This window comes from Rhinolophus ferrumequinum, chromosome 10 (assembly GCF_004115265.2).
Source record: "Rhinolophus ferrumequinum isolate MPI-CBG mRhiFer1 chromosome 10, mRhiFer1_v1.p, whole genome shotgun sequence".
NCBI classification, from domain to species: domain Eukaryota; kingdom Metazoa; phylum Chordata; class Mammalia; order Chiroptera; family Rhinolophidae; genus Rhinolophus; species Rhinolophus ferrumequinum.
The window spans coordinates 89851753-89863780 of NC_046293.1; the positions used below are offsets into that span (position 1 = coordinate 89851753).

Genomic DNA, 12028 nt, shown 5'->3' on the forward strand with positions numbered 1-12028 from the left:
ACCAAAGTAGCTCGCAGTCCATCACCTGGTAGCAGCAGTCACCATGGAAGGAGCAGCGCCCTGCAGGTGTCCCAGACCCGCTAGCCATCTGGGTGAACTGAGCTCTGATGATCAGGTGTCTGCGCTGGGCGGGTGGGACTCCCCAGGGCAGGAGAGGAAGGTGAAGAAAAGGTCTTCACAGCAAGAGGAGGAGAACGGCAGGCGACGTCCCCAGGGGAGAGCCGAAGGGAGGGCAAAGGGGAGTGGTGCAGAGGATTGTCTGCCAGCCAGAAGGAGGGGAGGAAAGGGTAAAAGAGTTCATGGGGTGGGGCGGAATTTGGTGCTTACGTTTCCAGGGGAATCTGGGCCTGCCCCATCGTGGGGGGCAGGGCTGCGCCTGACAGCAGCAGCAGGCACAGGATGGCTGCAGTCTTCCGCATGGAAGCCCAGGTCGTTGGCCATAGGCGGGAGGGCATCCTGCTGTGGGTGCAGCTGGCGTCCGGCTGGAACCTGGGAGGTGGGGGTGAGCTGCTCGCCTGGTGTCAGGGCAAGCAGAGAGGAAAGAGCTGCCTGAGGCTGTGAGCTCTGTCTGCCAGTCACCCAGATCTTTGGATGTCCCCAAGCTTTCTGCCTTTCAGGTCCTGGCAAGCCTGGGGTTCCACAGCTTTCAGTTGGGTCCTGGTTGCAATGCCTGGCCGGAGAGGGGGCTTCTCTCTCTCTGCTCCACAGTGAACGGCGACAGAAGAGCTGCTTTCCCTCAGCAGCAGGTTTCCAGGAGAGAGGCTGAGTGTCGGGCAGGGCAGGTTGTGACAAAATGAACCCCTTAATCCATTGGCCTCTCCTCTAATCCCTCGGCTGACAGCAGGGAGAAGGGGGTGACAGCAGTGACCTCAGCAGGATTACCCTGATTTCAGAAGACAGGGTTTGCTTCTCTTGGGTGTCACTGTCATGCGGGGTCTCAGCTCCCGCTCCCCACATAAGAACGCAGGACATGGTGAGGCCAAACAGGAACACCCACGGAGCCATAGATGGGGGAGTCATACCACTATATTCTCGCTGGCGGCTGGGTTGGAGACACAGGAAGCAGGAGCCACACAATCCACAATCCTCCTTCTGCTTCTCTGCCAACCAACCAATCAACCCCCTACTGTAGCCACTGCAGTTATAGTAGTGGCCAATGGCTAACTGGTAACAGTGGATGGCCACCCAGCCACCGCGGGTGGCCATCTGATTACAGCTGGTGGCCACCGAATAACTGAGCCAGCACTTTTCCACGTGAGGCCGAGAGCCTGGAAACTGCTCTCTGGGACTGTCCCCACAGTCATATCATAGCCCTCCTGCTTTAAAGAGGCAGACTGCTCCTGGACAGCCCTCCTGGACCCAAGGGGAGAAGGACACTGTGACACTGGCCCAGGACAACAGCTGACGTTTGCCTAGTGCTCAGATTTACCAAGAGCTGTAACAAATCCTCTCTCTGAACCTCAGAGTGATCCTGGCAGGTCGGTGGTGTCATCCATGTTTCAGGGGCTCTTGAGGCACAGGGAAGGTTGGGAACAGAGACCCTCGTGTGTCCAGGCCTGCTGCCTCTGGTCAGGTCAGATGTAATGTCAATACCCTGTGGCCCCCACACCCCCCATGTCTCAGCTGCTCCTGCTTCTAGGCCAGAGATACCTTTGCTGGGAAGCTGGTAACACTTCAGGGCCCCTCCCTTGCACAACAACATGTCCCTAATGTATGCAAAAGGAAGACAGTTCAACCACCCCTGGGTTAAGACCTCTGTTTCTTTCCATCCTTTCTCTGATTTCCCCTCGGTTGGGTGATATTTAGTGGCTGTGTGCGTTTGGGGGATCCAGCTAAGAGAAAGATGAGTTGGGGAAGCATTTAATTTGGGCTCATGGGATATATTTATGTAGCTCACAGTCACGTCCTTGTAGAGATAGGTTATCTCCAGCCACCCCGGTGCAGGAACACTCATGACCCACAGTGCCGACTCAGCCTGTGTCAGGACACCCCGGTGCCCTATGTACAGCACTCCCCGCTGGAAGTACGCGGGACGTGAAGAAAAATAAGGTCGAAATACTTGGAGCCAGAAGCTAGTCTGGAAGATTCTTTCAAATATCAAACTAATAGAATTGCCAGCAGGGGATTTGGTTCTCATCAAGACCTGGCCAGAACAGTTCTCTCCCCTTAGAAAAGTAGTTGATACTGAATGTCTGTAATTATAAACATGTCATGCATTGTCTTTTCTTCCAATGGGAATTACACGAAACAGAATTTGATCCAAATTCTTGTGGTTGTGGGTCCAAAGCAGTGATGGGACCACATGGGTACTGCACGTGATGTCGCAGTTTATACATTCCATGTGTCAGAGTGCTTCCTGGTGTATCTGATGCATCTGGTCCTGACAAAATCTGCTGGTTGCTGCAAAATGGCATCCAAATTGCCACCAATGCAGAGAAATGTCTGAAGAGGTGAGTGTTTTAGTGAGAGAACTCCTACACATATTTATCAATAAGTCAGTGTCGTTGTACCCGTCATCTGGCCACACAATTATGTGGCTCAGTACAACTGACATAGGATGTTGCTTAGAGAATGCTGGGGTTCATAGTCTCATGGAGCCGAAGAATGGATACACGGACCAGGAAGAGGCAAAGAGTGGCACAGGAAGCAAGCAAAGAGTTACAGCTCCCGAGCGGGAGGGGGTACCCGAAGCTGGGATGCCCACTAGCTAAGGCAAAAGCTTGTGTTTATATACCTTTGTTTTTACCTGGGAGGGGGATGTTGGGATGTGGGTGCCCATGGATACAATGTTTCCCAGGCTCGCTCTACTGCTCAGCTTGAGGGGAGACCATTGAAACAAACCCATTTGTCACCAAGTAGGATTGATGATATTTTTGTCCTGGTACGTTTGTCCTGGGTTCTGTTTTTGTTCTGTTTTTGCTCAGTCTACCAAGGAGTCTCTCACTGCCTGGTGTCATACTAACTAACCTGTCACAATGGGCAGTGATTTCTAACTGCATTGAATTTTTCCTACAAATGCCTTCATTGCAGATGGATTTGGTATATTTTTCAGGATTACAAATCATACCAAATTTAGAGAAAATACCACAGAGGTGTGTGTGGCAATTAAGAAATAAAAAGAATGTGTAATTTTTGTAGGTTTTGTGATTTTTGTGGTATTCATCAACTTCTTAAAATTTGTAATTTGGAGTGATTCTTTTATTATAAGTAAATATTAACTTTTGTATGTATTTTTGTATTTGTAATTTGTATTCTTTTTCTACTATAGATGACCACCCCCAAATTATGCAAGCTGCCAACCCCACGGAACCTGATCCAACCCCATTCTAGCATCTGCTCATCGAAGACATTACTGCTCCAAGGTCCTTGTGCCGCACAAGTCGAAATGCCAAAGGTCAAGACGTCAGAGTTTGGAGTAAGGAAAGGTTTATGGATTAGGAAGTCATCAATGGAGAAGATGGGGGCCCTAGTAGTTCCTCAAATCCGTTTTAAGAAAGTACAGAGTTCAAGCTTCTTTCATGTCAAGGGAAGAGGAAATGGGCGGGGCTGTCTTTGCAAAACCTCAAGCCCCAAGCAGAATTCCTGTAATGACTAGCACGTGTAAAGCAGGAGCTATGAGCCTGAAGGCCATGGGGACAACCGGGCTTAAACAAGGTGGAGTCAGAGCACTGAGCATTTCACTGTTCCAGAGGCACTGGCTCACTCAAACGTGCTGAGCAGGGGCACTGCTTCGAAAGCCACCTGTGCTCACCGAGCTCACTTCTCAGGCACAGTGGTAGCCTAGGTCCCACTCAGCTCCTTACAGCCCCTCAGGAGCCTTCAAAGTACTTGTAAAGAAAAATAAATATTGATATTATAATGGTGGGTAAAGTAACATGTCTTTTCGAAGACTATTGAACAATGTACCACAGTTTCTTAATCCAATCGTCTACCGATTCTTGGCTATTGTGAATAGTGCTGCAATAAATATAAGGGTGCATACATTTTTTTGAATTAGTGTTTTGGATGTCTTTGGATAGATACCTAGGAATGGAATTGCTGTATCATAAGGTAATTCCATTTCTAGTTTTTTGAGATGCCTCCACACTGTTTTCCATGGTGGCGGCACCAATCTGCAATCCCACCAGCAGTGCACAAGGGATCCCTTTTCTCCACATCCTCGCCAAGAAGTGGAGTACAGCATAAGGAATAGAGACAGTAGAAATGTAACAGCTCTGTGCGATGTCAGAGGGGTAGTAGCTTGGGGGAGGAGGGTTATCACTTTGTGAGGGGTATAAATGTCAAATGTCTAACTATTACATTGTTTTGTACACCTGAAACTAATAATAAAAAAGAATAAAAAATAAAAATAAAAAAAGACTATTGAACAAAAATTTAATCGAATAAATTTGAAGATCTAGTGGGCTTTATTAAGCAATTCATGAATCGGGCAGCATGCCATCCAACAAGTAGAAGGGTGCTCTGAGCAGTTTTACAAAACGGAAGGTTTTTCTAGGCAGGAACTGGGCAGGATAAGAAAGTTATTAGTGAAAGAAAAGAAAGGATTTTTTCTGGCAAGGTTACCTTCCCTCTGGGGAAGGTGGGGGTTCTTATCAGGCTGATTGCCACAGCTTCCTTTGGTGATAGATTATCTCATTGGTACTGACCAGAAAATTCCTGACTGACGGATTAAGATTACATTCCTGGAGAAGGCTGAAACTTCAGTTACGTCGGTCAGGTATCAAGTCTAGGTTCCATGCATGTCACAAGTGAGTCCATTTTGAGCCTGTAGTTGTCTCTTTAACAACACCCACTAAAATATTGCACCCTACTAGTGTGCCCTAACCAGGTATACAGAGAAAAGTACCTTTTAAGTAACTCTACAATACATTTTGCTATGTATGCATTGTTGACTTGGCTATATTAGGACCGTAAGCCCTCTTCCTGCTGTGTGCTGTGAAACACTGAGGACGATGGCAGAGGGTGGGAGAGGCGGTGGCGAGGGCAGTGAACTTTAGCACCAAATACCTTCAGAGAAGGGATTTCTTAGCAGGAATAGAATGAAGTGAGGGAACAGAGCAGATAGCTAAGGGAGCTGTCAATCCTTAAGAGAGATCTTTGAAACTCAGAACTTCAGGGGCCCATCCCTCAGCTGTAGGCCACGGTGGTCTATCATTCATGCCGGTTAGGAATGAACCTACTTTGTGGCTTTATTTTTAAGGGCTCTGAGAGAAAGAGTATTCCAACTTTCTCTCAGTCAGTCTTTCATCTCAAATCCCTTAAATGGGTCGACGTAGGAAATACCAAACCTGTAGAGAATTTTAATGAGTTTATTTGAGCCAAACTGACAACAATTGCTGGGAAGCAAAATCTCAATGGATTAAGAAAATACTTTGGAGAATGGCAGTTTTGCAGCTTATTTTATATATTAGAATCAAAAGAGGAGATAAGGAAGGTACACGGAATCCATTGGTGGTAGACGAAGGGGCAGGAGAGAGCAAAGTGGGGGGAAATCTCTGGAATTGATTTCCCAGTCGTCTACCGATTGGGAAAGTAAAATGGAGAGATGCATACTTTGTTTGCATTGGTGAGTACAAGATAGTTAATAATTAACTTAATAATTAATAATTAACAATAATTAGCAACTAATAATTAATAATTAGTTAATAATTAACATTTACAGTACAAATAGGTGGTATGTGGGCAACAACAAGAAGGGATTTTGAGCTCTCGTGCTCTGGTGTGGTCGGCTGTGCCCTGAAAAAGGGATGACTCTGACATTCCAAGGGCATGTTATCTTAGATACAAAAAGACAATAGACAGTCTCACTTAAGGTAAAGATTGACCTTTGTCAAGGAAGCTACAGGCTAAAGATATGACTACCTACCATGACCTGCTTTTAATTAGGAATTTTTATGTTCAGACCATCCTACGTGGTTAATTTCGTTCTCTGAGTTTGTAGGATCCACCATACTGGCCTCCCCTGAGCTTGTCAAGTTCAGTGTGTGGCTTCTTTTTCATCCACAAATGTAATCCAACCCAACCCAACACACTTTTCTAGGGCATCCTCTTGGTGTCAACCTCCTACCAGGTACTGGAGATGTGATACCTAGAGTTGGAATGGAGGTTGGACACAATGTTTGAGATAGACACTCAAAGTCTATCTAGGGAGGCTGATCTCAAAAAACACCCAGCTAAAGCAAGCTCAGTGCTGTTGTTACAGATACCAGGACCGGAAAGAACCCAAGCGGCACTCAGTTAGGAAGCTCAGCTTTATTACGCCGGCGGGCTCAGCAGGATCCTTCCCAAAAGACTGAGCCCCTAGCAAGGTTTTGAGCAAGTTTTTATGGGTTGGGGACTTCCTTGAGTCGGGGAAGGGGTAGGCGTGGTCTGGTGATTGGCTCGGGGTGTGGCTTGGAGGGGGTTATGCGGAAGTGGGCTGGGGCTTAGGCTGGGGACCTCTCTCTCTGCTCGGGCCACCATCTTAGGTCAGTTCCCCCAACACTGTGACGCATAACAGAAGCATTTGGCAGCATAGTGGAGGGGGCAATTATTTTTCCCCTTGGTGGGAAAACAAGGAGGTACATTTCAGGGAAGACTTCACAGTGAAAGGGACATTTGAATTGGGCTTTAAAGGATGAATTGGAGTTCACCAAATGGAGACTATTGAAGGAATAGTTATAAGGAACAGACAGTATACAAGGAACAGAAAGAACAAGAGTAGGAAGCCACAGGGAGTTAAAGTGTACATATCTTTTGTGGAATGGTGAGAATATTGGTGTCTATTACTGCATACTAAGTTACACTTAGTGGCTTGACATAAAAGCAATTATTTGCTTAGTTGCTGAATGTCTATTTTTGGGCAGGGCTCAGCAGGGATGGCTCTTCTCCATTCCAGGCAGTATCAGCTGGGGGCAGCCAGAGGAACCACATCCAGGATGGTTTACTCGCATGACTGGCAGGTTGGTGCTGACTGGGGCTAGGAACTCACTGGGCCTGGGGGACTCCAGTTTCCTCCAGATGGACTACACTTGGGTTTCCTTACATCCTGGTGGCTGGGCTCCCAGAGTGACAATCCCAAGAGAATACAGTGGAAAATGTAGTGCCTTTCACGGTCTGCCTGGGAGTCACCGAGCATCACCATGGCTGTATTCTGTCGGTTAGCCAGGCTCCAGTTTGACTGAGGCTCAAAGGGAGGAGCCAGGCCCTACCTCTCCATGGGAGGAGTGTATAAATTTGCAGATGTGTTTAAAAACTGCCACAGTGAAGCTAGTGGCATCAGGGCTAAGGGAGGATGGTGACAGGTAAGGGCAGACAGAAAGAAGTGGTAGGAGATGAAGCTAGGGGAAAGTTAGACTATACCCAGATTATGAAGGGATGTATTAGTCCTTCTAAAATCTAACTTAAATATCACTTACTGCAACTCCGTAGCCATTGAAAAGTATTGATTTATCAGTGTGGCAGAACAGGGGCACAGAAGATGGGAAGGAAAAAAACCAGGGCAGTAAAAGATTGTATCTAAGCTAAGCAACTTTGTGCACAGACCACAAATTCACATTATTTCCATTGCTCAGTGAGCACTGGTCAGTGACAGTTTTCCCTAAGCTCTACCATTTAGGGAGAAGCTTGGTGGGAAAAAGTATGTGTGCATCACCCTCCCGATGTCCCCCTCCTTCCTGGACCCCTTCCACCCTCCCCCTGCAACGATCCCTCTCCTTCCCTCCCCCTGACCCTGGTCCCCCTCCTGCCCTCCCCCTCTCCTCCACAGCCCTTGTTCTGTTTCTTGATGACTGTCCACGTGCACTGGGTTCTCAAGAGCTAGGCTTAGGCTGGAGCTCACTCATCTCTGAGCTTTCCCTGCCTGAGCAACAGGACAAAGAGAATGGATCAGAGCTTCCGCTTATTCTGCAGCAGACTACAACAAGTCTGCATTTCTCAGCACTCCGTGCCATTTTTCTTCCGTTCCTGAACAGACAGTATGAGCACACACAAAAATGCATTTGAGGCACTGTGTCTGGGTCTAGATTCCCCATTGGTCATCCAATGCCTGCCCCACCTGTTTCAGGGGATAGTGAGGCTCCATGAGGCAACGTAGATATATTTTGTTGACAAACGTAAAATATTTTATCAGGGATTTCATAATCCTTTCTTTAGCAATCGAATCCTTTCTTCCATAGAAACATTTGCAGAGCCAAATAAAGCGATTTCAGTTAATGGCAGCTCCATCCATCTAGTTGCTCAGGCCAAAAACTTTGGCGTCAGTTGTGACTCCTCTTTCTCATGCCTGCTCCATCCGAGCCATCAACATGCTGCCTTACAAATGTATCCAGAATGCAGCCATTCCTCCCCGCTCCCTGCCGTGACCCTGGCCAAGCCACCACTGTTCATTCCCTGGGTGACGGCAGCAACCTTCTTACTGCTTATGCTGGCTGTCTTCTGCTTGCCTCTCCACAGCGAGGCGCTACCCTCTGCCCTGCTCCGTGCCCTTGGAGGCTTATCTGTTCAGATCCCCTCTGCGGAGCCCTATGCCCTCTGGCTTCCATTGAGCTCAGCCACAGTGAGCCCTGGCAGGAGCCTGGAAAGAAAGCAAGATTACCTCTGGTTGGTGGTGGTCCACAGCCCAACGTCACTGCTTGGCCCCGTCTGCATGACTTTCTCCCTGTGTTAGTCAGGGTTCCACAGAAACAGAACCCATACGATGTATATGTAGAGAGAAAGAGATTTATTACAAGGAATTGGGTCATGCGATTTTGGAGGCTAAGCCTCAAGCGCTGTAGCCAGGAAGCTGGAGACTCAGGAGAGCAGATGGTGTAGTTCCAGTTGAGTCTGAAGGTGTGAAAACCAGGAGACATGATGGTGTGGTTTCAGACCAAATGTGGCAGGCATGAGACCCAGGAAGAGTTACAATGTTTCAATTAGAGTCAAAAACAAGGAAAAAAACTGATGTCCCAGCTTAAATACTGTCAGTCAGGAGGAGTTGTCTCTTACTTGTAGGAGGGTCAGCCTTTGTTGTCTTCAGGCCGTCAACTGATTGGATGAGGCCCACCACATTAGGGAGAGCAATCTGCTTTACATGAGACTATAGATTTTAATGTTAATCTCATCCAGACACACCCTCACCAACATGGCCAGAATAATGTTTGACCAACTATCTGGGCACGATGGACCTGTCAAGTTGACAGATAAAATTAACCGTCACATGCTCTTTAGACTTCAGTAGTAACTGCTTCCTCTGTGACTTGGAAGGAGATGATAGCTCAGCAGCTCCTAGCCCTGGGTTAGGTTAGGTTACCCTGTGTTTCCTCTGCATCCATACATTTGAAAGAAACTTTTCTCCAATTATCCCACAATGTGTGTCCCACCTGCTGGGCCTCTGGCTCATAGTTGTTCTCCCTTCCCTGCTCCTGCCCCTCTCAGCCTATTCTTAACACAGCACAGGGCTCCTTCTAAAATGTAAGTGAGACCATGTCACTCCTCTGCCCAGAAGCGCCCAGTGGCTGTCCACCTTACTCGGAGTAGAAGCCAAAGTTCCCGCCACAGCCCCCAAGGCTTCACAGGCCGGGACCTGACTCCTCCCGGCCGGCCCCGCTCCTGCCCTCACCCAGCGGCTCCTCACTGCCCCTTGAGCATGCTAGACCTGCCCCCACAACACGGCCTGGAGGCGGACAGTCACCTCCGTGGCTCTGCCTGTCCTGCTGCCCGTCCGCGTAGCCAGCTCCCTCATCTCAGCCAGGAAAAGATGGTAAACTTGAATTAGGTGACTTGTGAGAAGTTTAATAAAGGAACTATTTGCAGAGGTATGGACAGGGTATTTGGGGAAACCACAGGGACGCTGCGGTATCCTGGGCTGGAAACAGTGGGGAGTCGATCCCAGGGCCTGAGGGGATGAGGGGAAGGGAAAGTCACTGGAGCCTGTGGAGAAGGAGCTGTATAGACAGAGCTGTCCCACAGGAATGAATGGTGGCCTCAGGATGCATCCTGTCGGTGGCAACCTCCCCCCACAGCACTAGATGGGGCTGCCGATTAAATGTCCCCTCTCCTTCCCCTTCTCTGTCAGATCTCCTGGTGGTGCTCACATCTGGTACAGCCACCTGGAAGCCTGAGAGAAGGAGCCTGTGGACAGAGCCACCCAAGTCCACTTCCCCGTGGAGAGAGCTGGTGGAGGGGCAGATTGAAGACATCCGGCATAAGATGTTCACTCAGAAAATCACCTTTTAGGATGGAAATGTTTCTGCAGTGAGATAGCACAGCTGATGCCCAACTCTGCACATACTGAAAACTCTGAACTGTGCACTTCAACAAGGTGAAGTTTATGTGAATTACATTTCTAGTTTTTAAAAATGCTTTTTTTTAAAAAAATAAATTTTATTGGGGAATATTGGGGAACAGTGAGTTTCTCCAGGGCCCATCAGCTCTAAGTCATTGTCCTTCAATCTAGTTGTGGAGGGCGCAGCTCAGCTCCAAGTCCAGTTGCTGTTTTCAATCTTCAGTTGCAGGGGGCACAGCCCACCATCCCATGCGGGAATTGAACCGGCAACCTTGTTGTTGGGAGCTCTCGCTCTAACAACTGAGCCATCCGGCCGCCCCTCTGGAAGCTCAGCGGCAGCTCGTTGTCTTCAATCTAGTTGTGGAGGGCGCAGCTCACTGGCCCATGTGGGAATCAAACCGGCGACCCTATTGCTCAGAGCTCACGCTCTAAACAAATGAGCCATCAGGCCACCCCTAGAAATGCTTTGTAGGAGTTGCCTTTTCAATGATGAAGTCTTCCCTGGCTGTGGGGTCTAAAACTATACCTGCCTCCAACGTTTCATATCCCTCTTCCCAGCATCTCTTCCTCCCTTACTGGTTGCCATCAAACATACCACATGCAGTATTTTCCTTATGTCGTGTTTGCCTGTCCTACCTTCTCCACTAGAGTGTAACTTCTGTGAGGGCAGGGACTGTGGTCTGATTTGTTCCCTGCACTATTCCTACCACCTCCTAAAACAGTGCCCGGCACCAGTAGGTGACAACATGTGCAATGAATGAGTGGTTGGAAGTGGAGTTACTCTAGCTGGAGGTGAGGCCAAGTCCTCCCTGTGCCCCTAGCCCTCCCAGGGCCTTTGCGCAGGTGCCTGGGCGTCTGTGCTCAGTCTGGACCCCCTAATGGCCACGCACAGGCACTCATTTCCCTTTCATTTTGCGAATGTGTCTTAGGCGGCTCGTTTCATCTTTAGATGACACAGAGGACCTCACAAAGGGCATCCACCATGTTCACAGCAGCATTATTCAGAGTAACCAAAAGCTAGAAGCAACCCAACTGTTCACCGAGGCATGAATGGATGAGCGGAATGTGGTCCATCCGCACAATGGAACATTATTCAGCCTTAAAAAGAGGCGATTTTGACACGTGCTGCAATATGATGAACCCTGGAAACATTACACTGAGTGAAATACACCAGTCACAAAGGGTGAATGCTGTGTGATTCCTCTTATATGAGGCCCCTCGTGTAGTCATATTTATAGAAACAGAAAGCAGAATGGTGGTTGCCAGTGGCTGGGGAGAGGTGGTAAGGGATGTGGGAGACGGGAGCTAGTGTTTAATGGGGACGGAAGTTCAGTTTTGCAAAATGAAAAGAATTCTCTGGTGATTGGTCACATAGCAACGTGAATGTCTTTATACTATTGACCTTTACACTTTAGAAACAGTTAAGTGGTAAATTTTGTGGTTTTTATTTTAAATCACATTTTTTTTTTTTTTTTTTATTTGGGGGAAAGAATGAGGATGTCCTGGGTAGAGACAGGAGTTTGGACCCTGGCTCTGTCTCCAAGAGGTGCTTTTCCATTTTTAAAATTTCCATTGCTACAAAATGCCAGTTCCAGCTGGATTCTAGAGCTTTCAAAGGGAGAGTAATGTTTAGGTTCTATGCCTTTAATCATGGTCCTGACAAGTTTTACTCCTCATAAAGGAAGACGAAGGGGAAACACGGCTAATGAACAACATGCTGTGGCCTAACTCACGCACACCTCTTCCAATCCCCCGCTACACACTCACCTCCTACACCCCCAC

General features: G+C 48.1%; 1 protein-coding gene across 1 annotated transcript in view; it reads right to left on the reverse strand.

Annotated features, from left to right (window-relative positions):
- CACNA2D4 (calcium voltage-gated channel auxiliary subunit alpha2delta 4) overlaps positions 1–12028 on the reverse strand; it is a 134229-nt gene that overhangs the window by 119479 nt on the left and 2722 nt on the right. Inside the window, exon 2 of the mRNA XM_033117701.1 lies at positions 328–489. Within this exon, the coding sequence (XP_032973592.1) occupies positions 328–489 (162 nt within the window). The remainder of the gene's footprint in view (positions 1–327; positions 490–12028) is intronic.